Below are 27,507 nucleotides of genomic sequence, written 5' to 3' on the forward strand. Positions count from 1 at the left end.
TCCAACGATTTCTCATATTTGTGATAAAGGCAACGAGTCCAGGACGAATGCAAAACGAACAACGACAACTCCATTTATTTGCTTTAGCTTCGAGCAGTTGCTTTATGTACTCCACAGTGAGACAACAGAAATGATTTAATCGGGTCGAATTGACTTTAAGATACCCTAAAATACTTAAGTTTTCGACATAAGGAATAGCTAGTTATCAGTTATATAAATTACTGTCTCAAAACATTGTATACATTTAAAAATGTTTGGTAACAGCCAAATTAGTTTAGAGATAAAATCTAGTCCGCATTTTGAATATAAAAATATATATGACTAGCAATATTTTCAGTACAACGGACAATTCCAAATTGAAATTTGAATTGTTTCTTTAAAATTTTCATAATATATGACTAGGCTTGAAGCATGACTTGACCGAAGGGTTGTAGAAATCCAGCATCATGGACCTTTGCTAAATAGAGCTCCTGCGTGGCTTTTCATATAGCAAGCATGCCCTGTCCGCAGATTTCGCTCATTTTACAGGGTATCAACAAAAGTAAACTGGAAATGGCGGCCACATTTTTTATTCTGCCCAGGTAAGATTAGCATCGATTTCTGGCTACTGTTGTGGCGGTTGTTGTTGCCGCTTAAACAGTTGTTGCTGGTGTTGTCAAAAGCGGTTATTTTGTGCTTAAATGGTTTTCGAAATCAAGAAATGAAATGAAATCGGCAGGAATAAAAATTGCTGGATCCAGCCAAAAATGTCGACGATTATGACGACTTTTTGAGGCCCAGCGCCAAGACACACAAAGCGACAACGAAAACGTTTTTGGGGATAAATGTTAAACGAATGTTTATGCAAATTAGACGCGATCGCCGCAACTGTTTGATGTCCTTTGCAGAATGAATTGCCGGTGCTGCTGCTGTGCCTGCTGCTGCTGTTTCTGGCTTTGCTACTTGCCGCGCAGGAGTAGGAGGAGTGGCAGAAGGGCAGACGCCTCCAGCTGCCTCGGTTCGCTGATGCAAATGCTGATGCTGATGATGATGATGCTGCTGATGACGATGGGATCAAACGCTAGGCCCAGAAAGCGTTGCCAAAGCGATTTTTGGCAACACGAGTAGCAGCCGGCTGCCAGGAAGAGATTAAATGCGATACCAAAGCGGCTCAGCCACCGGGTGGTTAACTGTCTGCCAAACAGTAGCCACAATTCGGCATTACATTTGTGGCAGTAGTTGGCCCCGAAAGAAAAGAGGCCAAGCAAGCAGCAAGAGAGTCAGCTGAAACTCTGTGCACACAAATTGCAATTATCGAAATGGAAAGATAAAGCGATATTTGAGACATGGTAATTATCTTATTTAAGCTTAAAGAACTGAAGCGAAACTTCAACTGATTGAGGAGAGTGCAGAAAATGAAGGTATTAAAAAGCAAGGGATCATTGAACAGCTCTGAGCTTAAGTCAATGAATAACTGAAAGTTCTGCACGCGAACCGACTTTCATTTTATCATCATGATTATATATATTAAAATTATTATATATAGTCAGTCATCAATCATGCCACACCTTGGAATCGAACCAATCCGAACCATTCTTTTTGTCCGGTTGCCTATCAAGCTTATTTAAAAAACTCATTTACCGGGTATGGCTTTGTTCTCATATATAGTTATAATATCTGGGTATTTTATAAGCTAGTTCCAGTCCGTTAACCCAAAATCAGCATTACATCTCTAACATTTGAGCGATCCATTCAAACAACTTGTCGACTCCTCCATTCACATGGCTAACAAGCATTCCATTAAGAGATCCCACTAAAATCGAATGCTATCGCATTGGGAATCGTTTAATCTATGCCGCCATTTGTTACAAAAATCGAACCTTAAAAACGTCACAAAACCATTAACTGGCAGCAGCGCCAAAAGAACTGAGTGCTGTAATCGACTCTTAACGCAGATAATTTGCGATCATTTCGCGTTGATGATGCCACATTGATGATGAGATGATGGCGCTGATAGCGCACGCCGATAACGGTCTCCGGCAACGACTCCGACTCCAACTCCAACTGCGACCAGGCCAACCTGCCATGCAAATATTGTCACAGTCGGGCCCAAGGAGAAAAGCCAACGAAACGGGCCACGAAACTGGCCAAGAAGCCAAAATGCAATTGGCAGCGGGTTCTACGTGGACGGGCGACTGTCTGCCAGCCTGTCCAGATCGTGTAGATAGTTAAGATCGCTTATCGGTTTGAATTATGGCAGAGCTAAAAGCCTGCCAAAGTGGCTTTTGATGCGTGCGAGTGTGTGTGTGCGAGTGTGTGTGCGTGTGCTCACAGAGATACAAATTTGTTATGCATGCGAGTTTGTCGCCGAAAGACGACCTTGGCGAACATGTTCTGATCTAATTAATATACGAGACAGACTCAAGTGGTTTTTGGGCACCTGATTGCCTCACTTTCAGCTTGAAGTTTTGCACCTGCCCCAACTGCATTTCAATTAAAAGTCTCCCCCCAAAATGTCGAAATGTTATCGAAAGCGAAGACAAACAAACGGCAACGGCAACGACAAAAGTTGTTCAATTGCCAAATTGCAGCAGAAAAATAACTGCAACTACAAAGAGTTGTTGCTGTTGTTGCTGTTGTTGCAGTTGTTGCCTGGCTGCCCCATGCGGTGCCTCAAAATTGAATATCGTGGCAAAAAGTGAAGCTGAATTGTTGCATTGTTGCTGCTTTTCGCTGGCTCTAATATGACATCTACTAATAACAACAGCGCTCTTTGCTTTTGAATCTTTGTCTGTCCCATCGACTCGGGCGCCGTAAGGGCACTCGATGCTGGGCGGGCTCAGCTAGCGCCATTCACTTATGGAATCAAGTTAGCCAAAATAAAAAAAAATTACTGTGCCCCGCACAGTCGAGTGCAATGGTGAAAAGTCATAAGCAAAAAAACAGACAACAAAGAATTTTCATCTACGAAGTGCCGAATATGTAATGCACTAGCAGACACTCAGTAGATGTGCGCTATATTTAAAGTAGTTAAAAGTTGGCTTCGAAGCCGAGAGACAAGTTTTTAAAGAAACAGACCCAAAGAAAGTTCACTATATCGACTCGTTAATACTGCTAATACTCTTCGAGAGTTTGTATACTCCTGCCTCCTTCGCTGCCTTCACATATTAGATGACAAAAGAATAATGCCCTCTTGCAGAGTATAAAAGGCAAACCGAAATTCAGCAACAAAATATGGTTTGGTTTTCGGTTCAAGTTGTCGTTAATGGCATGGAAAAATGTCAAGCAAAACATTTGCCTGGAAGGTCTGCCTACGTAATTGACAATACGATTTGCGACGTGGGTTGCTTATGAATTGTATCCGAAAATTGAGTGAAGAACTAGACATAACAAATACAAAAGCACAGTCAAACCCCTGTCCGTGCCTATGTATTAAACTTTTCATATTCATGTAATTATCTATCTTATAGATAATAGCCATAGGTTAGAGACTACTAAGCTCTTCTTACCTATAGATTAATTAATCTAATGCCATATTAAAGCTCGAAAACCATACTAAATGCAGCTAGTCGACTATAAAACTAACTGCAACTGCAACACCCCACCGACTGGCGCAGCCAGAGCCGACGAGAAAAACAAGTGGCCATAAAATATAATAAAAGGAAGTGCTTAAAACTAGCAACAACAACAACTTTGGCTGAGAAGTCGCCGTTTGCCTCCATTGCTGGGCATGAAAATGGGCACTGGGCACGGGGAAGCTTGGGACCACAGAGCTGGGAACTGGGAGCTGGGAGCTGGGCACTGAGAGCTCGAAGTTGGCAGCTGAGAGCTGCGACGTTGCCTTGGCAGGAATCCTTTTACATAGTTGAGTGTCTAAATTTATTACCCGCGATCTAACACGATTTCTCGCACTTGTACCTACAATAATCATTATATGCAAACACACACACACAAACACATACAAACACACACACACACACTAACACACATGCACAGGCGTGGAAATTAACAAGCAGCAAAGCATTTTGCATATTTGGCATGCAACAAAAAATGGAAAACGAAAAACAAGTGCAGGCCCAGCTTGTGAAACTGGTCTGATCCGTGTCGCAGATGCATCCATACCATAGTTAACTATACGTATATATATATATATATATATATATATATATATATATATATATCTACCATATGTGCAGATAGTTTATGTATTATATAATTTGTATGGAAGCGGCACTGACTGTTGCCACCAGGCCTAGCTGCTGTTGCATTAATGAGCAGCATGCCGCGGCGAGAGTATGAAGTAACATGCCAGAAACTAAGTCTAGAGTATAACACATATATCATATGCTATATATATTCAGAGCTGCCAGATATATATTGAGGCCCTCATGAACAATTTATTTCAAGCTTCTGCTCTAAATTCCAAATGCAATCGTAAGAAATCAGCCGATCTCTATAGATCAAATGCATTTTAAATTGTCTGCAGAGTATCTGGTAGTCGAGCCAAGTGTTGTTTGCTGCTAACATTATTTTTTTTTTATAAGTTTTTGGTTTCGCTTAATTTGCTGGCAGGCCAAAAAACCAAGTCAAACACCGGCAACAAAAACAGGGGCGTCTTGTCTATAAATATTTTTGTTGCTGCTGCGGCGGCTGCTGCCGCATGTTGTTGCAGCAGGAGGAAAAAAAAATATATATATAGTATAAAGAAATGCAGGCATGAGATTACAATCGCTTGTAATAAATACCTTAAGTATCACATATATCAGTAACCCAAGGACGTGCATCGTAAGTCAAGCTGAACATTATTATTAAGCGAAGCCACCAAGCGCAGCCGACGACGACGACGACGAGGACGCGGCAGGTGGATGAATGGGGAGGGGGGCGGGTGCAGATGAAAGGGGTAACTGCAGCCAAGCAACTTGACTTACGTGCAACAATTTAACAACTTAATTATTGCTAAACTACGTCAGCAACAACAACAACAACATAAAGACATAAATAAACAACGGTGCGTATGAGTAATATTTTGAGGCAAAGTCGTGGCCTGAGCTAAGCAGAAATAATAATAATAAGCAAGGAGCCTTCCAAAAAAGATTGCAATGCGCGATATACACAAAGATGATCATCAACCAAAACAACAACAACAGCAGCAACAACTGCAGGCTACTTGAGCCAATTGGCCCACCATTGGCTGGCCTGGAGAGGGGCAGGGGTCGGGCAATGGAACGTTCGCTTGTCATTGAGTAATCTATCGACAGCTTGGTCATTTAGCCAAGAGAGAGAGAGAGAGAGAGAGTGAGAGAGAGAGAGAGAGAGAGAGAGAGAGAGAGAGAGAGGCACACACACACCATGCGCTGTGTGTGAAAATTAGCATAAAAACGCAATTTTTGAATATTAATGTGCGGTTGGCGGTTGGCGGCAACTGTTGCAGCGGCGACATCATCTTAGCCTGGCTGGGAGGCGCATTGCGTGCCAGCCAAGCAGCAATTCCAAACCAAAGAAGCTGCCCCAGCAGCAGCAACAGCAACAACAACAACTGGAAGCACTCCATTTCTGCCACTTGACTTACTCGTTTCAGCTGCAACAGCAACAGCAATAGCAGCAGCAACGGCAACGGCAACGGCAACTGCAACAGCGAGTGGCAATCAGATCCTCTGGCATTGATAAGAACGCTTCTTGGCTGTGTGCTTGGCGCTATCGCATAAGTTGCATTGGCTTTTGCATCTTTCACTTTTCAGTTTGGCACGCATTGCCAATGGGCGAAATACAGATTAAGGATTATTATTGGACTCTGCTGCTGCTTTTGCTTCTGCTGCTGCTGCTGCTGCACAGCATGAGAAATGTTTGTGTCATGTTTTGTGGCTGTAATCTAGAAAACGCACAAGTTCTCTTGCGTAACCTGGGTTGTTGTATCCCCTATCGTTAACAGGTGGAATGCATCTTAAGGAGTAGCAAAAAATGAATCATCTTAAAATGTTAATACTAATCGTTTAATTCCTTGGAAATTCGATAAACCAAAATTATCAACCTAATTCAAAAGCATCTAGACGCTACACTTCAGGGAAAAAGCCCTGCCGAAAGACGCCTTTTGCATGGCAATAGGATCAGATTTGGCAGAGCCCTGAATGTGAAAAATGTGAACCTTTATGGATAGGTATAACTTTTGTTTGAATTTCGTTCAACCTTTTTTTCAACTTGAGATTCAAAATCTAGTTGACTAGGACATAACTTGAACTTAGAGTATTTTAGACACACAGTTTGTCATTTAAGTAAAATATCTTATGTACGCAATATATATTTATACAATTTCAAATTTAACAGGCAACAAATCGCTTCATTTTCTACAAAGCTCTGAAATTGGAAGAATCAAGAATAAAAGCAGTGTGGTAAGCAGTATAACTACGATTCCCTAAGCAGTACACTGCTTCGCAACAACAAGTGGGCTTTAAACTTAAAGCAGTTTAAATGCAATCCTAAATCCGCCCAACACTATGCCTAAAATTTGGAAAAAAGAGACTAATGAAAGTTAAATTACAATAATTATATTTTGATACCAATGCAATCTTATTGTGTAATGCCAGAGAAAGAACAATCAATACTCAATATAAAAGTACAAGTAATTTACTTGATATCCTACGAAGCTGTAGCGCCTCTATGCGGACAGTAGCGAAACTAGAAACTAACAAGTTGCAGCAGCATCTGATTGATTTTGTTGATTTTCCGCCAGGTGGCGCTCTTGATAGTTACTTAGTCACTGCAGCAACCAATCCAATGTTCAAAATTGAAAAAGAAATCTTAAATTTTAATTAAGTAAACAAATCGTTGCACATGCCATTAAATGTTTACGTATAAAACAAATTCAGTAAATAAACTAACATAAAGGCACCTTGGACTTTACACATTTCACATATCAACTCAGATATTGCGCTTCTGGAAGCGTTCACAGCAAAACGAACACGAAATCAGAACTATGCAATGAGACAGTATTTATTCGAAATACCCTACCGAACGGAAACAAAGCCTGGGTTCAATAACCCAGACAAAAACACGTTTTGAAGAGTGCACGCAACAACTACAACGAGTACTCAAAGCTGTTGGCCAGATTTCACAACTGAGGGCATGGTGGGCGTCATAGCCTCGGCAGGGGTCGAAGAGTGTGAGGCAGATGTAGGTCAAGCACTTTCACAAGATGCGCGCCAATTGCATAGACGGCTGATGTGTCATCCGAGATTCCCCCGCAGCGCCCGCTAACCGCCAACATTGTCGGACTGTGACGTAGCGGAATGAGTATTGCTGCATTTGAAATACTACCGCGGGACAGAGACGAATGAATCAGTTTCGAATGAACAAGAAAAAACACACCCCGAAACGTGTGTTGCTAGTCACGAACGCCGCCACCGGTTTGCGACGCGGTGCTCCCAATGTCTCTCACACTCTCAGGTGAGCATAAGTCATGACGTCACAGCAGCCAGAGCATTAGCTAATTTATGTTAATTCAATTAAACAATTCGCTACACTGAGAAAACCGCGAATAAACATGAGGTATACAAAATATTAGAAAAAATCTGTCGATGGAAAATAATAATATATACATGTATAAAAAATCAAGTAATTATAAACCAAAATGTTTGATTATTATCTTTAGTACTCAGAATAAATAAATTAAACTTCTTTTAATATTGGCAATACGTGAGTTTAATATAAGAGTGGAAAAACTTGGGTTCATGGATCTGGAATATCAGGCTTATAGGCCAAACCCGAGAGAAAGAATTATCTTAACTATATTCTATTAAATATACCATAGGAATATATATAAATTTTCCGTTTTGCATCATCTTAAAAGACAAAGGGATGCCATTTCGCGAAACATCTGCCTGCAGCCTCCTGCACGGCTGGCAGTTGGTCAACTTAAATAAAGGGGAGAGAGAGAGAGAGAGAGAGAGAGACTATTTCTCTCTTCATCTTTCTGCTTAGCTGGATACACACGTGATCAATGGCACGTGTGCAACGCAGGGTTCCAAACATTATACATTGTAGATCAACACATACGCAGACACACACTCGCATGCAGCTGCTGTCACGCCGTCGACAGAGGCAAATGCATGGAAATCAAAGTATCTTCCAGATACATTTTCTTAGCAGGAATTGTAAATGAACAATTTGAAAAGCTGCACACGTGGCAAACTCCCCCGCCGCTCCAGGAAAATCCAAGTCAAATAAACACGAGGCATTGCTAAAAATAAATGAAACGCCCAACAACAACAAAATTGACGCAAAGGTCACCTTGACTAAGGCCCAGTTAGTTGGGAATGAAGTCAAAAACTCTGGAGAGCCAGCAAGAGAGCGAGGTAGGAACGGAGGGAGGGAGAGAGAGAGAGAGAGAGAGAGCAGCAGCAGACCATTTACTGAGCCGGCTCGCGCTCGCTCGCAGTTTCACAATGCCGTTTAGGCCATTTCGTCACTCATCCTGCCGCCAGCTGCTTTGCCGCAAGAGCAGCAGCAGCAGCGGCGATTGCGACGGCAGCGGCAGAGAGCGCAGCGGCGGCAGCTACAAAATCCAGCGGCGGCAGCAAAATTCCAACGAGTCTCGCGTGGAGCACAAACAGTTCGTAACGAGCGCGCAAAGTGAACGGAACGTCGACGACCTCAAATCAAATTGAGGCGCCAAAAATATCCAGTGAATAAATTTTCAGTGTATACCCACAAAAACACAACAACAACAATCTAAAGTAAGCTATGCAAAATATAAAAGCAACACTGATAAAAATTAATGTCAAACAAAGACTAGTTAAATATTGTCGAGTAACTGGCACTTGCCCCAGTCAAAGTGCATTCAACTAGCAGAGCTCGCCCTTGGCCTTGCACACCCACCCAAGCACACACACTCACACAAACACACACACACACGATGAGCACTTCCTGGCTAGTCGGCTGGGTGAGAGAGGGGCGAGGTGTTCCCAATTAGATGGCAATTGCTTTCACTTTCGTTTTCATTTTGGCGCATGCGTCGTTAATTCAAAAACAGCTGCTTTCATTTGGAAAACCAGCTACATTTGACTTTGAGAGAAGGTCATTTGGTTTCCGGCTTTTTTGTGGGTCTTTGTGGCAAGTTTTATGCTTGCAACAAGTGAGTTTGTCCAGCCAAGCATGACTAGTGTCAAAAACAAAAAAAAGCGAACAAATTTGCAATGATCTCATATTGTGCTCAAATAGTCTATAATAAATATATTATCTAACTTTACTCTGTGACGAATCATATAAAAATTTTAGATAAAATACACTGGAAATTACCTAGAGCATATAACTTTTCTACCCTGTATTCTTTTCGAATGAATAAAAGGGTTTAAGTATTCATTCACAAAAAAGACAAGGGCCCTTGTCGAGCACTATAGAGTATAAATATTCCTGATCTACATCAACAGTCGAGCAAAAGTCAAGTATATCACATTTATTGTTATATTTTGATCCTTGGCCCAAGCAACCGTAGGGTATTTGCAAATTCAGAACACTCGACTAACTCGTTCTGATATAATGCATTTGCCATGTGTACTTTTAGTTTAGCATTTACTTATTTATACTTTAAATAACTCATAGGTTTCTACATAAAAGCCGCAATTTAATTAGAAAACTCTCAAGTTCAGGGTAAGGTCAAAAGTTATTCTCAGCATGTCGTGCGGTTTTCTAATTAAAAACGTGCGTAGATAGCAAAAAATAGCTAATAATGTTTATATAAATATTTTCATATAGATAAGCAGCTGCCCGGGCACTGCAATTGCACTAATATGTGCCCAATCTTATCTGAAATCTAAAGTAAATATTGGCACACGATCAACCCGGGTTCGACATAGTAAACCTCACCCATACGTCATTATATATGCCTGTATGCCTGTATGGCCAAACTTCCTCATTTGAAGTGGGCAACCTAATGCCCTGTTACTGTTGAATTAATTGAGCAATCACAATGAGTTATCAATCGATAAGGAATATTTATTGCAAATTGTTTTCTGGAACCATTTGTTTTTTTTTTTTTGTGTTTTTTTCTGCAATCTATGTTACAGTTTGCCCCGCTGTTAATCCGAAAAACTTGTCGCAATTTTCTTGAAGGTTTTTTTGATAATAAAAATATTTTTACCCATTAGGCGTTAATTAGCTTGATTACTGGCCATGTAGACAACGACGCATTGAAATTGTCACAAGTGCGAACAATCACAAGTGGGATCCATATAAAAATGACAACTGCGCGGAAAATGAAAATTATTTTTTATTTCTTTTTTTTCGGGCAATGTTGCGTATAAGTTATTTCTTGAACTCGGCGAGCTGCGTGTTGGGCAGTCGGCAAATTTATATAAATATGACCTTCGTGAAGGTTAACCAACGCCGACACATAGGTCTGTGCGTGCGTGTATGTATGTTTGTGAGTGTCCCAGATTTTCTAGTTTTACTTTGGCACAAGTATTGCCAATTTGTCATTGATTAACGAGCACGTGACATGCTCCATAAATGTTCCCGACCCCCTCCCTCCCAACTCACCAGTGAGAACTGTCGCGACTAACCATTGTTTACCCTCTTCTAGCCATGGCCGCCGTAAAGGATAGTCTGCTCGCTCAAGTGGCTGAGGTTCTGCCCAGCTCTGGACATAAGATCACCGTTGTGGGCATTGGCATGGTGGGCATGGCCAGCGCATTCAGCATTTTGGCCCAGGGCGTCTCCAAGGAGGTCTGCCTGATCGATGTCTGCGCCGATAAGCTGCAAGGTGAGCTCATGGATCTGCAGCATGGCTCCAACTTCCTGAAGAACCCACAGATCACAGCCAGCACCGATTATGCCGCATCGGCCAACTCGCGTCTGTGCATTGTCACCGCCGGCGTGCGCCAGAAGGAGGGCGAATCCCGTCTGTCCTTGGTGCAGCGCAACACCGACATTCTGAAGCACATCATACCCAGGCTGGTGGAGGTAGGTCAACGGAAGATATATAAGCTTCAGAGCTCAAACTAATCGTTAACTCTTTACGCTCACAGTACAGTCCCGATACCATTCTGCTGATGGTGTCCAATCCCGTGGATATTATGACTTATGTGGCCTGGAAGCTGTCTGGTCTGCCCAAGAATCGCGTCATTGGCAGTGGCACCAATTTGGATTCGTCCCGCTTCCGCTTCTTGATGTCGCAGCGTCTGGGCGTGGCACCCACCTCCTGCCACGGCTGGATCATTGGCGAGCACGGCGATAGCTCTGTGCCCGTGTGGTCCGGCGTTAACATTGCCGGCGTGCGCTTGCGTGAGCTGAACCCCACCATTGGCACCGGCGAGGATCCAGAGAAATGGAATGAGCTGCACAAACAGGTCGTCGATTCAGCCTACGAGGTCATCAAGCTAAAGGGCTACACCTCCTGGGCCATTGGCCTCAGCACCGCCTCCCTGGCCTCGGCCATCTTGCGCAACACCAGCAGCGTGGCAGCCGTCTCCACATCCGTTTTGGTGAGTCTGAATTAGGGTGGACACTAAGAAAAAGCTTTACTAATTATCAAATCTCTCTATTTACAGGGTGAACATGGCATCGATAAGGATGTGTTCTTGTCGCTGCCTTGCGTACTAAATGCCAACGGTGTCACCTCCGTGGTGAAGCAGATTCTCACCAACACCGAAGTCGAGCAGCTGCAGAAATCCGCCAACATCATGGCTGAGGTTCAGGCCGGTCTACAGTTTTAATCGATCTGCATCGATCCAAGCAGAATCACATAAAAAAGTAGCTAAATTAAACATAGAACACAGCAGAGCTAATTTTAGTCGAATCGGAGAGCAGCTGCAACCAGGGGCAGTGCGGATCCGTATAAGATTTGATGGAGCCAGTGAAGCATAGCAGAAAGTATTCTTGACTACCAAAATGTTTATTTTTAGTCGATTTCTCAATTTATTTATTATTTTAAAATGCTTTTTGTGTTCGTTACAAATAAATTTTAAAAGTTTAAGTTTTATTTTAAAAACATAAACTCTAATTTATTTTTTTCCGTTCCGAGAAATGTCGTTGAAATAAAAACTCACGTAGTTTTAGTCATATTTACTGGTAACTCTCCGGGAGTCCAATAACAGCCATCGCTACCTCATTCGCGTAAATATTGAATTAAGACGCACGCTACGAACGAGCACTGGTCAAATTTACAGCAAGAAAAGATTTAAAAAAATAGATATATATATATATATATAATTATATAGTAAAATTTACATTTAGCACCTAGTTGTCTTTTCGCACCCATCAAAATACATTATTATCGATAACTATACTACATAATCAAGAGTAAAAAGAACTTCAATGAAAAGAATCAGATTAAGCAGCCCCAAAACAAGCGTTTTCTTATTGAGGCACGATCCACGATAATCAATCGACTGAAGACTGTTTATAGATATAAACCCCCCTCCCCACTCCCTCACCGGGCTTATCATTGGGTGCTGCGAAACGTGCAGCGGCAAAAACGCTTATCTGGCAACAGTTGCCCGATCTTGAGTGGGTCTGGGGCGGAATCGCAGACAAATGCCAGACAGTGAGCATCAGCTCGAATCCAATTGAGTTGTTTCGGACGTGCTGCAGTCAGCAGAATGCAAATTAAGTTAAAACCGAAATAGAAACCGCCGCTCAAACTGAAATTCTGCGGCAGATAAGCAGCTTCCAGAGCAGCGATAAACATTTTCCACTCACTCTTGGCTTGGCTATAAAAGTGGCCAGCTGTGCGCTGAGCTTGGCAAATTGTTAAGCGATGCAACGGGTCACAGACAGACAACGCGCCCAGCTCTGGACAGGATGGGGCTTGCAGCTATGCCTAATCTTTTTCTGCCATACGCAACAGTTAGAAGCGTCCGCAAGCATTGATCGCATACAAAAACACAATCTGGAGCTGTTAACGCAGCAACTGAACCGCGGCTGGCGCGCTTTTTGTAAGTTAAAACAAACGATAGCAGCGGCAAACAGATCTCTAATAATACCCCCAAAACCAAATCAGGCGATGCGCCGGTCGATGAGGGTGTGATGGCGCTCTTTGAGGGCATCAATCCCAGCGATGCGCGTCTGCATGTCATGACCATCACCAATCAGAGCGTCCAGCTGCCCATTAAGTCTATGCCAGAGCTGCGCGACTTCGATATCAATCCGCAGCGCAAGACTCTAATCTATGTGAACGCCTTCCACACGGCCGATAGCTATTTCAGCGTTCAAGAACACTTGACGCTGCTGCAGACAACGCGTCGAGATCTCAATGTCATTGTGGTGGACTTTGCCACACATGTGGCCCAACTTTACTATACAGTGCGTCATCACCTCTCCGTGCATGGCTACTCCATATACAAGCTGTTGAGCGCCCTGACGGATGCCGGCATTGCGGCGCAGGATATTACCCTGGCAGGGCACTCGGTGGGCGCCAATATAGCCGCATTGGGCGCTGATTTATATGCCAAGGGCAGTAAGCAGCAGGTGGGTCAACTGATTGCCATCGATCCGGCCACCATGTGTCGCACCACAGACATTCTGGTCAGACAAGCGGTGGCGGGGCGCGTTGTGGTGTTGCACGGTGAGGGTGATGTGTTTGGTGTTCGTGTGCCACTGGGTCATGTGGATATCTATCCCAATGGCATTGGCTACTTTCCGCGCAAGAAGCTGCAACCAGGCTGCGACAGCAAGATCTGCAGTCATATGTATCCGTTTGTGCTCTTCATGGAGGCACTCATCGAGGGCGTCATGATACCTGCCACCAAATGCGAAAACTGGGGCAAGTTCAGGCAGGGCGACTGCAGTTTTGAGAACACACTTAACATTGGCCTCATCTACCCGAGCAATGCCAAAGGTCTGTATTTCTGTATGACCCAACCGAATCCACCTTTCACCTACATGGAGCACGGTCTGCGGTATCAGATACGGCGGCCGGAGATATCAAATGCGCTCAAAGCATGAGTTGTATGGAGTAAAATTAGAATAATCTTGTTATTTACTTGGGTAGTTTTCTTATAAGCAATGTCTGTTTAGCTTTACAAGATTTTTTTTTATAAATATAGTTTTTGAAATCGAAATGCCAACGTAATTTTTTCAGGAAGCAGCTTAAAGTTTTATTTACTTTATTCTGGCGATTAAGTCAATAATTTGAATGTTATTAAAAGTTTGCCTAAGAGCATGCTACACTTTTGTGCCCGACAATAACAGTGCTGCCCAATAATAGGCAGATCAAAGACTCGACAATGAGACCAGCCTGGACTAATTCTTTTATACAACAGTGTGATGGAAAACCATAAAAGAGTGCAAATTTTTTATACACAAATATAGACTTACGCAAAATAACATATTGCCTATTATAGCATATGCATATCGTACGATAAATAAATTTGTTCGTGGGCTATGTATTGGGACTTGTATTTTCGTGAATTACTCCTGAAATCATTAAAACTTATGAAAGAATTTGTCAGTCACATTTTCACAAAATAATTGTTGCATATGTTCTTAAGAAAATAGTTATGCTCATTTAAATGTGAAGCTGCTGCCCTGGCTCTAAGCACAACTCTTCCGCTCTCATTATATGTTACGCTCTTTTTCACTCACACACTCTCTCGCTTCCTCTCACTCTCTGTAGCTCCAACTTGGTCAGTTGAGCGCTCTCTGGCGATCTCTGTCGATTTTTGGCTTATAAAGTAAAAACAGCTGATGCACAAGCTGCACAAAAGCATACCACACACACACCTACACACACTCACATTTCCAAACACACTCGCAAAGAGAGCGCCAGTGCTCACCTGCGCTTGGCATACACTCACATACACGCACACCTTCACGGCGAAGCGTGAGCGTAAGTTTTTTCTACCTGTTGCCAACAAAAAAAAAATGTAAAAAAATACGTTTTTCACTGAGCCTCAACACTGAAAATGTGAGTTAAGAGCCGCATGTGCTCTGGTCTGGAGCGCAGTTTACTTGAGTTTAGAGTGCCGTCAGGTTGTGGCCGTTGCCGTTCGGAATCGAAATCGAGATCGGAATCGGAACGAGCAGCCAGCGATAAACCCGTCGTCGGTATGTTACAAAGCTGAAGCTAAAGCCGCTTTGGCAGCTCCCAAACCTCTCGTTGTTCACTCGCCTCGTTGATCGTGCGGAACAATAAACCCAGCGACGGGCTAGCTCCGAAATACAATTAAAAAAAAAGAAAAAACAGACGCTTTTTGTTGCTGTTTTTTTTTTTTTTTTTTTTTGTATAATCAACAAATAAATGTCTAAACAGAAGTGTGTTATATACACGCACGCCACAATATTTGAAAAAATATAAATACGCGTTATGTGAAGTTATACGGAAAATATGCGCAAGTGCAGTGGCTCCTCCAGTAAATATATATTTATATATACATGTGAGATATATGGAAGATCGCGTAAGATGAATTAAAAACTGGTCAGCTTAAAGTACGCGCACCGCAACGCTGTGTAGCCCAATCGGCAGTTACAGATACAGATACAGATACAGATACACGTAGCAGATGCGTGTATCTATTGACTAGGAGTATCTGTATCTGTGGCTGTAATCGTAAGCGCGTGTCTGCGGCACGTAATGGCATTCGAGCTAAGCATAAACAGTTCTGAGTGTAAGCAGCTCTTTAAGGTATTGCTCGGCATTTACAGAACGCGAAACTGACCAAATTGGGATGAAATTTTTCAATTGAAAATGTGAAATAAGCTTGAAAACTGACATCAGAGACGGGACAGACATTAGAAAAGCAATAAGTAATAAAAGAAATTGAAAGCCAATGGCAATTAAGCAATTACATGCGATAATGTAACAACATGACAAGCTTATATAAAACAATGTATAAATAAAAAATAACAAGTTATAAATGATATGGTGTCATTTATGAAAATTAATAAAAACGGAATAGTTTAATGTAACTAAAAAGCAATTCAAATATTTTTTGCCTAATATGGCGCCTTATAAAAAAACGCAATTTTAATGACCACATTTACAACTATAAATTTCAACAGCTTAATGTGCACGTTAATTTTCATTAATTAAGCCAAATTAATGCGTCAAAAATACCTACTATATTTATGGAAAATAACAAGCCAAACGTAGATATATCTACAGCTTTTATTGTGTGCTAATCAAGCTGAAAACTCCCACTGTTCAAAGCCAACGCCAGACAGCGCGGCTAAAGAAAAAGTGCAAGTGTGCATGTTTTCGACATTTCGAGTGGGAAAAAAGGGCATATAAAGCGTATTTGACAGCAACTACAATTCGAGACTAAAGTCAGTTTCAGTCATTGTGTAAACAAATTGTGATCATTTTGGGCGACTCGACGACGTCGTCTTTTACGTCAAAGAAAGTGAAAAGCGCGGCGGATCGCGTTGGCATATATTTGAATAAAATTCGTCATCGATCAACGTCGCCGTCAGCGTTTACTTTGAGGCCATGGCCAACATTTCTTTGCTTGGGGCGGCACAGGCGGGGGGGCGTATACGCTATTTGCTCAACATAGTGCAATTTGGCCTACGCAAGACGCCAGTTTTATCTCAACTTCAAGAGCTGCTGTCAAGCCGAGAATTTGTTGTTGATCTATCACGTTGTGTTTAACTGTCTTCAACTGACATCTTGGGGACAGTTTAGTCGCTTATCTTTAACTGCAGAGCTATTTTGTTTTACTTATGGGGTCATTGGTTAGAACTCAACTTGAGAAAAACAATTATCATAGATAAGGCTATGCCTTATAGCTGGTAATTCTTAATATTCATAGCTAATTTGGTAGTTGGCACGTGCCTGCCCCTAAAGTTATAGAAAAACTCATAAAATATTTATTACCACTTAGCAAAAAACCAATGAAAATTCTCTTCTATGCATTAGCTCAGTTTGGGTAACTTTTAACTAGAAGCGGATCTGTAGAGAACAATATATATGTATATATATATATTATTTAGAGCCTCGCTGTAAGTGTGTCAAGAGGCAGTGGGTGGAGTTGGTTTAAGCTAATGATTAAATTGCTGTCAATGCAGCTGGGAAGGCGCAATTAAAAGGCGGCGTGACTAAATTCAAGATGCTATATGCTATATGCATGGGCACAGATCCAAGCCCAGGAAACCGGTTAGCCGTTAGCTGTTAGCTGTTGGCTGTTAGTGGCTATAACTATTCGAGTTGTACATTTTAATAGATAGAGTCCGACTAGATACTGTCACCGGTGTGTTTATCAACGAAATTAACGCGCCTTAGTGAAAATTGCGTCCACTGGGAACCAGTTTTTAGCAATGAATATTGACGGTCAGTTATATGTTATGCAAATATTTGCAACTTTTAAGGTGCTCGAAAGATACCTGAGTAGAGACAAAGCGTAAATATAACTGCAGGGCAACAGGTTTGCGACACTCAATTCGAATTCAAGTGAATTCCACAAATATATACAACATAAGCAACACATCTGATCAATTTATCCCAGCCGAAGGCGCTCGATTAATCAATATAAAAAGCTCACATAAGACGAAACATCAACTAAAAAACCCCAGGCGAATTGCGAATTGTACAGTACAAATTCAGCGCTGACTTGGCAGAAATGTATACATATATACAAAATAAAAGCAACTGCCAAAATTTTCGACAATCTCAAGGTTTTCAGCAGAAAATACCTAAAAAAGTCTCCATCAACACAATGAGGCACCAGAAACGCGTTCCATATAAGTTGCTCGCGTGTGCATGTGTGTGTGTGTGTGTGTGTGTGTGTGTGTAGTGCTTTGTGTGTGGGGAAATCCTGTCCTTAAGTGTGTGATCTTTAAGTGTCTAAAGTACTGATAACTAGACAAAGGCCAACAAGGGCTCAAGGCACAAGACAAAAGCACAAAAATAAACAACCTGTTTTATTAATAATAATTGAAAACTAGTAAATTATTTCAAACATAAAATAATACAAATTTCACTCAAACTGAAAGTGCATTAAAAACGCAAAAGAGCAATAAAATGTAGTATAATATTATAAATAAGAAATAATAAAAAGCAGCAACCAAATATATAAACCGAAATGTAAAGTCCAATTCTTCGGAACGTGTTGGAATTTATTTAAAGCTATATTTAATTTTGTTTTGTTTGTTGTTATTGTTATATTTCATAAAATTATTTTGTTTGCAGTGTATTTGCATGAGCTGCACTTGTGTTGGTGAATAATTTTACAGTTATCTGAACGTGTGTGTCGCACTTGGCGCTCTCACTTATTGTGTTTCAGCTGAAGACAAATTCACCTGCTTTAATGTAGCAACAACAATAACACCAACAGCAGCAGCAACAACAACAACAGCAACTAGTGAGCCGCCAGTGAAGCAGGCTGAGCGCCAGCTGGGGGTGTGGAGCGGCTGCTAGACACAGCCGTCAATGCGGCGGCGACGTCGACTTCGATGCCGCTGTCAATGACGCGTAGCCGAATCAAATTCGCCTAACTTAGCCAAAACAAAATTGGACTCAATCAAAAGTGTGCAACAACAATAACAATATTCTAACAACCTAAGCGGCAGACCGCTGGAACGCTTGCAACATGACCGTCTCGTATGCGGGCGAAGTGCCCAATGGCAGCAACTTTGGCTGCTTCTGGAAAATCCTATGGAAGTGAGTACAGTCGTGGGCATTTCACTAGAACCACGTTCCCAATTAGGTCGCCTATCAATAGACACTGTTGGTAATTTTCGCATTAGTCATAGCCCGGCCAGTCGCCCAGTGTTTAACAGTGTAATTAACATCCCATATGTATAGTACCCAGTCACAGTGCCCACTGTCAGCTGTTGTTTGCTTGCTTTTTAAAAAAAAAAATTTTTAACTCAGCTCGCATTAATTGTTTTCAAAGTGCAGTCACTCGTAACAAGCAGCCGTAGAGACTCGCCGTGGCGATCAGCACTCGCTGTACCATTTCTAGCCAAAAGAGAGCAGGCGAATAAGTCTCGTTGGAATTGGAAAAGACAGCTATGCAGCGCTAGAATGTGAACTATAACTAGAACTGTGTCCACAAATAAAATAGAACAAACCTCTAAATTACCTATAATGCCCAGTAAACTGTGAAAGTGTGCAGGGTATACAAACATTGTGTAATTGTTAGACAGTGTGTATAGGAGTCTCGTTCGACCTACTTATATGAACTATATGAACTATTATTTTCTGAGAGTTTTAAGCGTAGAGAATTTAGATTCTCCTATTAACATTAACATTATCGATTGGAATAACAACATCCTGCTTTTGATACATTTCTTGAGAATTATTAGAGCTAGAGACACAGATCCAGAACATTGATAAATATGTTTTTGAAAGGAAAGTTTGTAGCTCGACTTGAGGTATCCGCCTAGTCAAGCACTCCCACCGAGAACCCTTGTTTGATATAAAAAAAAATAACAGCACAATCGAAGATGAAAGTCTACAGCGATTACCAATGCAATAAAATATGGGGATTATCAGCCTGTTTGTCTAGATTAAAGTTACAAGACAATAGTCTGAAAACCAACAACAAATTAATTATTTAGTAGCCATCAGCTTATGTTTATGAGACAGCTCTATGAAATATAATTATTTATAATATGTTAAGCTAGAGAATTAATTAAAAATAATTGAAGACTCTACACATAGGTTTAGTAAACTAGTAAAACTGTCTGAAATGATTTATTATTAAATACGCAATTTTTTTGCATATATTACTTTTTACAACTTCAACAAGTATTCCCCTTTGAAGAAAGTGTAGTACCTCTTACCTTATAAAATGGTATACAAAATCCTCAATCCGTGATGTCGCTGAAAATGAAACAAAAATTTACATTTTTATATTTCTCTGAAATAATAAAGCTTTATGGGTCTCAAGGTTTTTAAGACGATTTCATTTGAGTTTTTGCGCAACTTTTTTTCAGATTGAAAATTACATAAAAATGTTTATTATGGGCCATCTCTTATAACTAATTTCTATTCTCTTTAGAACAAAACAAATATGAGTAGACTTTAATTGGCTTCACGTGTTCTTTGTGAGCTCTGAATACACACCTTAACCATTCAAATTCGTTGGGAACTCTGATTAGAATTTAGTAATATATTATATAACTCAGATCACGCAACACAGTAGATGCCAACCCATATACTATTAACATAAAGGCCTTGATGCTGCCAGACAAAGCAAAGACCCCAAAGTTCGGCTTAGAGCCGAAATTCCTGTTCCATTCTCAATCAAGGCGATGCGCCGAGGTTATACAGATAATTATAACATATGGCATAACATATCAAAAACTCCAAATACACTGGAACTGACATGCGAGAACTGAAAAAAAATTAGTTGCAGAACTAGAGACCCATTAAGCATGGAATATTTTAAAATGAATTTGAAATGTGATGCGGCTGATTAGTATGGTGATGCCTGAGCACTAGCTATAAGGAAATAGATTTGGAGCTGTATCAGGTGAAAACTGGATGGTTACAAGCTCAAAGTCGAAGCCGTTCATTGACTAAATGCCAGGCAGCTTTTTGTGTCGGGCCATAAATTTTGCACAGCGCTTAAAATTAATATCTCTAATCTTTTAAGTTATATCTGTTTTTTATAACAATTATAGATGGCGCGGCAGCGTTTACAAATTAGTGTGGCGTGAATTAATCGCCTATTTGTGTTTATACTATACCATAAATGTCATTTACCGATTCGCACTCACTCCAAACCAGCAAACGTAAGTAAACATCAGCTTTAAAGATAGCTGACAAAGATTTGATATATACATATATATGTATATTTATATTTTTTGATGTCAGAATCTTCAACAAGATTCGCCAGTACTTTGCCCAACAGGGCGAGAACATACCCATGTCGTTTGTGTTGGGCTTCTATGTGAATCTGGTGGTCAAGCGCTGGTGGGAACAGTATCGCCTGTTGCCCTGGCCCGATACGCTGGCCCTGTTCATCAGCGCCGCCATACCCAACTCCTCGGGAGTCGTTAATGTAAGTGGTCACGCCCTAATTGCCCGATAAGACGCCTTTAATTTGTTCGTTCCCTCTTCACAACAGAATGAAACGGGTCGTCTAATGCGTCGCAATATTATGCGATATATGGTCCTGGCCTATGTCATTACCTTGCAACGCATCTCGCTGCGCGTGAAGCGTCGCTTCCCAACCACACAGCACCTCGTCGATGCGGGCCTGATGCACGAATCTGAGATGAAGATATTCGAGGCGATGAATCAGAAGAGTCCCATGTCCAAGTACTGGATGCCCTTGGTCTGGGCCACAAACATCATCAACCGAGCACGCAAAGAAGGACTCATTGCCTCGGATCACATAGTGCAGACCATACTCGTGGAGCTGTCCGATATCAGACGACGCTTGGGTGGTCTGATTGGCTATGACACGGTCTGCGTGCCGCTGGTCTATACACAGGTAAGCGTGGGAGGCTCTAAAAAAAATTTGATAAAAAAATGCATTTGCCAGGGGGCACCCGGATTTGAACCGGGGACCTCTCGATCTGCAGTCGAATGCTCTACCCCTGAGCTATACCCCCACGATAGAATATTGAATTTTAAATGTTTATTTCAATCTCGACAACTGGTTGCGATGCGTCATGCTGCAAGCAGAGAGTTTAGATAAGCATTTGAGCGGATGCGAATACTTGAAATGAACAGACGAAATAAAAAAAACAAATAGAAAAGAAAATAACGAATGGCAGCAGCAATCTTTCAATTTATCTGTGAACTCTTAAATTTAATGAATTTTAACTATTTTTATAGGTGGTAACCCTGGTGCTCTACACATACTTCATAGCCGCCCTGCTGGGTCGCCAAATGCTGCCAAATGTTGTGGATCGTAATGGCAGGGAGGATCCCGATTTGTTCTTTCCATTTTTTACGGTTTTGCAGGTAAGCAAGCACGAATTAAAAGAAGAAAAAAAAACCCGGAATTCGAAATGTATTTATTTAATTTGCACGTTCCGCTTTATTTACCATAAATCATAGAAATTTCCACGTCTCGCCGTTTTGCGAATTGAAAAAAAAACTTCGCGGTTTTGCGGATCATTAATACGGCAGAAATTGAAACTCAAATCGCGGCTACCGCCAAACGAAATGGCTATACCTTGTCAACGATATGACTACGATCAAAGACATCTACATCGTTTCACGATATGGATATTTATATAGTAGTAAATGTGTTGTTGCCGCTGTGTCTACAATATTTTGCTTTTGGTTTTTGGTTTTTGCGGTGCCCTTCGAATGCAGGCAGATTTCAAGTGTTTTGCGTTATGTAAACGACTTGCAGTCACGTTCGAAATAATAAATTGGCATTTTCGCTTTGTGTGTTTGACTAAAGGCATTTCTCGACTCTGATAAAAATCGGCTACAAGTGTTTTTCCAACCATGTTTAGGAGCTGTCATTAATAACTGTTAATTTCGCTACCTACGAGGTACGAAATAAAATTTAAAATTAAGAAAAAAAGAGAATGGAAAACTTTCGACGTGCCACTCACATGAAGCTATCACGTATACACACCCTTCAACCGACATTACGATACACGAGCCATGCTTAGCTTTGATTGAGCTTTATTTTGGAATGTTGTCTTACGATCTTATTGCATTCACTTTTTGCAGTTCGTTTTCTTTGTGGGCTGGCTTAAAGTTGCCGAGGTTCTAATCAATCCCTTCGGCGAAGACGACGATGATATCGAGTTAAATTGGCTAATCGATAGACACATTAAGGTAAGTTGGACTATAAGCAGATAATCCATCCTCTTTTATGTATACAATTAATGGTTGTTCGGGTAAAGCATATTCTAGACATCAGTTATAAAAAGATATATACATTTGTATGACAAATCGTACAACTCCAGCGTATAAAACATTTATAGCTTCCCCATTCCACAGAAACTGTGTGCAGAAAAAAATACCCTAAGGTGAAAAACCGGAATACTTTAAATTGGTGTCAACCTTAGTCAATTATATCTAGCGTGAATTTGCCAAAAAAATTAATAAATATATATATATATATAAATATAGCCTAACATATATATGGGTTTAATTTTTAATGAGAAATACTCAATAAACAGGTGCCAAGAGATCTACACTCATCTCTACAGAGATATAGAGTATATATAAAAACTCATCTCTTTAAAATTTATAATATGTAGGCTGTAATTAGTTAGCACCTAAATAAATAAAACACCAATAGCTGACTATACTAAAATCAGCCGTACGCTTGTCAGGTTTGTTTCAAATTTATTATCAACTAAAATAACCACTGTTAAAAGCTGTCAGAGTTTTTGTCTAATACCCTGTATGCCCCCAAAAATTGGGTTAGCATGATATGTGTATAATTATGGAGATGGAAAAAAATAAACTTTTTTGAGCCAGCCACGTTTTTTGTGCTGAAAGGAAGAAAACTAAATATAAAAGGCGCTTAATACTTAATGACAGCAAAGGTAAATGGAGTTTGCCAACGGTCATGACGACTAAATGAGTACCCTACTGAAAGCGAGGCACAGAGAATTCGTAATATAATAAATTATGTTGTAAACTCAGATGAAACTTGACAAAACTGAAGCTTGAAGATTATATAAAAAAAACTTAAAGTAGGTAGAAAGTTGAATAAAAGTTTACCGGAGTCTTAAATATGTTTATATGGCATTGTAGAGCATACAGTATACAGTTTGTCTAACTCACGCTCAAATAATATCTAATACATTTTTCAAGCCTCGAATGAAACCAAAAAGCATAGCATTTTCAAGTAGGGTATAATAGTAAGTCGGTTCGGCGTTTTGTTACTAAAGATGTATTTTTGCAGCATTTTGCATTGGGCTCTGAACTTGCTGCTTTGCGAGGAGGGCTTTGCATATGTAGAATATGTATAAGTACGAATGTGCATACATATGTGTATAAACAATATGTATGTGCGGCTATATCTCTGAGTTTGGGGTCTGCTGTTGCTGGCTGCTTGCAATTATTTACAAAGCCAACGGCAGCACCAACAGCAACAACAGCAACAACAACAACAAACACAACTACAACACACATTGGCAAAAGTAAATTGAAAACAGGTTTTCTGTTAAAAAAAATAAAAATAAAAATTAAAAAAACATTGAAACCTCTTTTGTAGAGCTTTTTATCATTGACTGTTTTGTTTTTGAGTTTGATGTTTTTATTTTTCTGTTTGTTATGATCAGCTCTGCTCTGAGTTTGCCTTTTACATTGAAAATCATTTGGTCAAGAATTGGCACGGATGAGAACAAATGGGCCAATGAATAGTTAATTATTTAACTGTAAGCATTTAATAGCTCTCGTGGCTCACACACCAAAACGTGACACTTGACAATGAGTTCGCCAAATCAGGCATTGGCAAATAGAGCACTGAGAAATATTGTTTAAATAAGTTTTTGCTCGTGCATTATGAAACAATTAAAAGACAAGAAAAATTTCACTTTTTCATTGGTTTTCGAAGTGGGGAGTGGGCCGCTCGTGTTTGTGATGTAATTAGGTTTTTTAGTGCATGTTTCTTTTTTTTTTATTGAAGTGTATGTTTTTGTGGGCAGACATTAAAGAGTGGCATCATCAGAAATGGCAAACACGTACCATACAATGGCGCTGACCGCTCCACTTTTCATCATTTTTGGCACGCGCTAATTTCTATACGATTTCTACAGGCCGCCTACATGATTGTGGATGAGATGCACGAGGAGCATCCGGAACTGCTGCGAGATCAGTATTGGGAGTGTGTGGTGCCCAAAGAATTGCCCTATACCGTGGCCTCAGAGCACTATCGACGCGACGAGCCGAAGGGCTCAGCGGAGAATTACAAGGTGAAGAAGGAGGATGCCATGTATGCCAACATAATACCAGGCGGTGGCAAGCGCATGCTCAGCGATGATGTGTATGCGGACTATGTAAGTGCGACCTTTGAGAAATCCTTTAACAGATCTGTATTAATCTTTTCTTCGACTTTTCAGGAGAGCGTGGACACGCCCATGGTGGAGCGGCGCAAGAACAATTGGCTGGTACGTCAGCTGTCGCGCATGGGCTCCATGCGCAGCCAGTCGACGGCCTACTCTTCGGGCGGCATGCCTTTTACGCGCAACCGCTTGAACTCTGTGTACTCTAGTCCCGAATCTGGCATGCCATTGTCAATCCTGCAGCAACAGCAACTACAGCAGCAGCAGCAAAACCAGCAGCAACAGCCGCCTGGCTCGCAGCAGTCCAAACCAAGTCTCTACGAGAAGTTTGTGCATCGCAAGTCGCTGCGAGCACACCGCCAGCTGATCAAGCAAAGTAAGCTTAAAGCTTTCTGCACACAAGAAATATTTAATCACAACACTTGCTCACAGATTCCAAGCTAAATGGCCTTAATATTAATGTGGCCAAGACACGGCCACGCATACCCACGCCGGAGGTAACCAAGGATGGTAGCACCAATACGGGTAAGTCGTCTGTTCGATTTTGCACCACTTTAGCTGAAACCAATACAATTGCACCCTGTAGCCACCAGTGCCGTTATAATGGCACCACAACAGCTGAGCACCCAAAGCACTAGCGGCATGTATCCGTCGTACAGCACTACAGCCAGCGGCACCAATTTGCACCAGGACAGCGGCCAGGTGCTGGGCACACTGCTGCTGTCGCCCATCAAAGAAATGGATAGCTCATCATCCAATAATACTCTGATTCCAGGGCATCCAGCCACAGCAGCGCTTGCCCAAGCCGTCATGCCGACCAGATTGACGGATGGCTATACTGCAAGCTGTAAGTCGACTCCGAGTACTCTGAGTACCGATCTCTGATTTCCGTTTATTCCACAGCAATGCCAACGGAAACCAATATAACCACACTCTCGTTTCCGTTCACCGTGTCCACCAGCGCCGGGGAGTCCATGCCAACGGGCACGTTGAGCATTGTGCCGCTGACCGCCAATGCGCAGTTACCCACAATAACAACCACCGCGAGTGGCTTTGATCCCAACGATGTGATCACCACGATACCCGTTTCCCTTTCCATTCAACGCACGCCTTCGAACCTATCCATTGTAGAGCTGGGCGGAGTCGGCGACAGTGTTGATGCCCACAACAGCAGCGGCTCCAGCAACGGCAGCGGTGGCATCACCACAACGGCTTTGCTCTCAGTGAAGTCGCTGAACGGACCCGCCAATATTTCGCGCAACAATAGCTTCAATCTCAGCCTTAATCTGCAGGATCCGAACTTCCAGCGCTCCTCAGTGCGTTCGGCTGGTCCAACGGATTCAATGGATGCCGCATCAGCAATACCTCCGCTTCGGGGCAAGGATGTAGCCGGCATGGTGGGCGGCACAGCGAGTGCCTCCTCAGCGCCATCAACGCTAGCCAAGCACAAGCCAGAGCCCAAAACGGGCGAGGTCTATGTGTGAGCATCGATTATATTGTTATGGATGAATAGCTTTCTAGGAATTGTTTATAGCCGCAATGTTTGGCTAGTTAGGCCGTAAGCAGCTGATCCGCTTAGACGCGGATTTTTCTTGAACAGAGTTAAACATAGTTATACTATACTTAGGCTTTAATATTTTGGCGTAACGCCACCCAGAACCATCTCTACGATATTATGTTAGCTTCAAATTGATGAAAAGTTGTTCGGAAACTTTAAGAGATCAGTAAGCGGAATGTCGCATAGTTGATTTAAGCTTAAAGTAACTGTCAAAGAAATGTTCTAAGCAAGTTGAGATACATTGTAAAGAACGCATACAACTTTCACCATATTGTATAGATCGTGTTTAACAAGAGTACCACATATCACTCTTTAGATATAACTTCCACTTAACGCACATTATGGATTCCTATATCTATTTCTCGTAACTCAGCTGTACGGTCCTCGTTATGAAGCGATGTCCGTGTATATATAAATGTTACCTAATAATAACTGGAATTTCTTATAATTTCTTTGGCACTTGCCATATTAGACTAGATACACAAGTACTTTTATGCATGATAACAACTACTTTTATTAAAAATCCCTATCGTGTAGGCAGTGTAAATATAAACCAACACAATATGTGATATGCGATTTTTATCAAACTACGTTTTTAGGTCTTATAGTGTTATATATAAACTATAAAACAATTCTGCAATATATCTATATAAATAAATACATATATATGTACATATAGGTCAACTATTAAACTGTCAACTATATAAACTGTAAATAAGTTGATGTACCATCAGCTATGTTTTATAAATAAAAATTTAGATCCAATAAAAATACGTAATATTAAAGGTCATGGTCATTTATTAAGAAAACAACAATTAATTTGGGTCACTCGAGGAAGTTTCCGAGAAATTCAACAAAAAACATTTACCGATATTGTAGACACCCCAGACTCCAACAAAAAGACAGGGGTTGGGTGATGGTTCCTCTAGATTTTGATGAGAAAACATTGGTATTATGCACATAACCTATGGAAAGTGATAAGAGCATGTGTAGGTATCGAGAGAAAATCGAGACCGAGATAAACAGAGAAAGAGTCTAATGATTTCACACAGCTAGTAGCATGCAGAAGAGTATAAGAGAATGAGTATAAGAGCTGATCAATCTAA

At 41.2% G+C, this 27,507-nt stretch overlaps 3 protein-coding genes and 1 non-coding gene across 8 annotated transcripts; 3 read left to right on the forward strand and 1 right to left on the reverse strand.

Annotated features, from left to right (window-relative positions):
• The first annotated feature begins 8,580 nt into the window (after positions 1-8,580).
• On the forward strand, positions 8,581-11,915 carry LOC115769832 (L-lactate dehydrogenase). The gene is made up of 4 exons (XM_030714806.1): positions 8,581-8,708; positions 10,553-10,932; positions 10,998-11,453; positions 11,520-11,915. Exons 2-4 carry the CDS (start codon positions 10,555-10,557, stop codon positions 11,682-11,684), a joined length of 999 nt encoding a protein of 332 aa, XP_030570666.1. The 5' UTR covers positions 8,581-8,708; positions 10,553-10,554; the 3' UTR covers positions 11,685-11,915.
• An 812-nt stretch (positions 11,916-12,727) lies between these two features.
• On the forward strand, positions 12,728-13,944 carry LOC115769466 (phospholipase A1 member A). Its single transcript, XM_030714280.1, has 2 exons — positions 12,728-12,905; positions 12,971-13,944. Exons 1-2 carry the CDS (start codon positions 12,728-12,730, stop codon positions 13,912-13,914), a joined length of 1,122 nt encoding a protein of 373 aa, XP_030570140.1. The 3' UTR covers positions 13,915-13,944.
• Positions 13,945-14,926: 982 nt separating this feature from the next.
• On the forward strand, positions 14,927-27,165 carry LOC115769516 (bestrophin homolog 14). Of its 5 annotated transcripts, none has more exons than XM_030714354.1 (12): positions 14,927-15,015; positions 18,095-18,565; positions 20,536-20,646; positions 20,729-20,915; positions 20,982-21,350; positions 21,698-21,826; positions 22,553-22,660; positions 24,598-24,837; positions 24,901-25,219; positions 25,276-25,368; positions 25,430-25,690; positions 25,747-27,165. In XM_030714354.1, the coding sequence occupies exons 2-12, from the start codon at positions 18,495-18,497 to the stop codon at positions 26,325-26,327; spliced, it is 2,469 nt and encodes an 822-aa protein (XP_030570214.1). In that variant the 5' UTR covers positions 14,927-15,015; positions 18,095-18,494; the 3' UTR covers positions 26,328-27,165. The 5 variants fall into 5 exon arrangements, with proteins under 5 accessions (XP_030570214.1, XP_030570217.1, XP_030570215.1 ...); XM_030714357.1 differs by having other exon boundaries at positions 25,619-25,690; XM_030714355.1 differs by having other exon boundaries at positions 18,189-18,565.
• On the reverse strand, positions 21,400-21,471 carry Trnac-gca. Its single transcript has one exon. It is a non-coding gene; the product is annotated as a tRNA-Cys (tRNA).
• Positions 27,166-27,507: the final 342 nt, after the last annotated feature.

The sequence above is a fragment of the Drosophila novamexicana genome, unplaced genomic scaffold (assembly GCF_003285875.2).
Source record: "Drosophila novamexicana strain 15010-1031.04,08,12 unplaced genomic scaffold, DnovRS2.1 tig00004554-arrow-pilon, whole genome shotgun sequence".
Lineage (NCBI taxonomy): Eukaryota > Metazoa > Arthropoda > Insecta > Diptera > Drosophilidae > Drosophila > Drosophila novamexicana.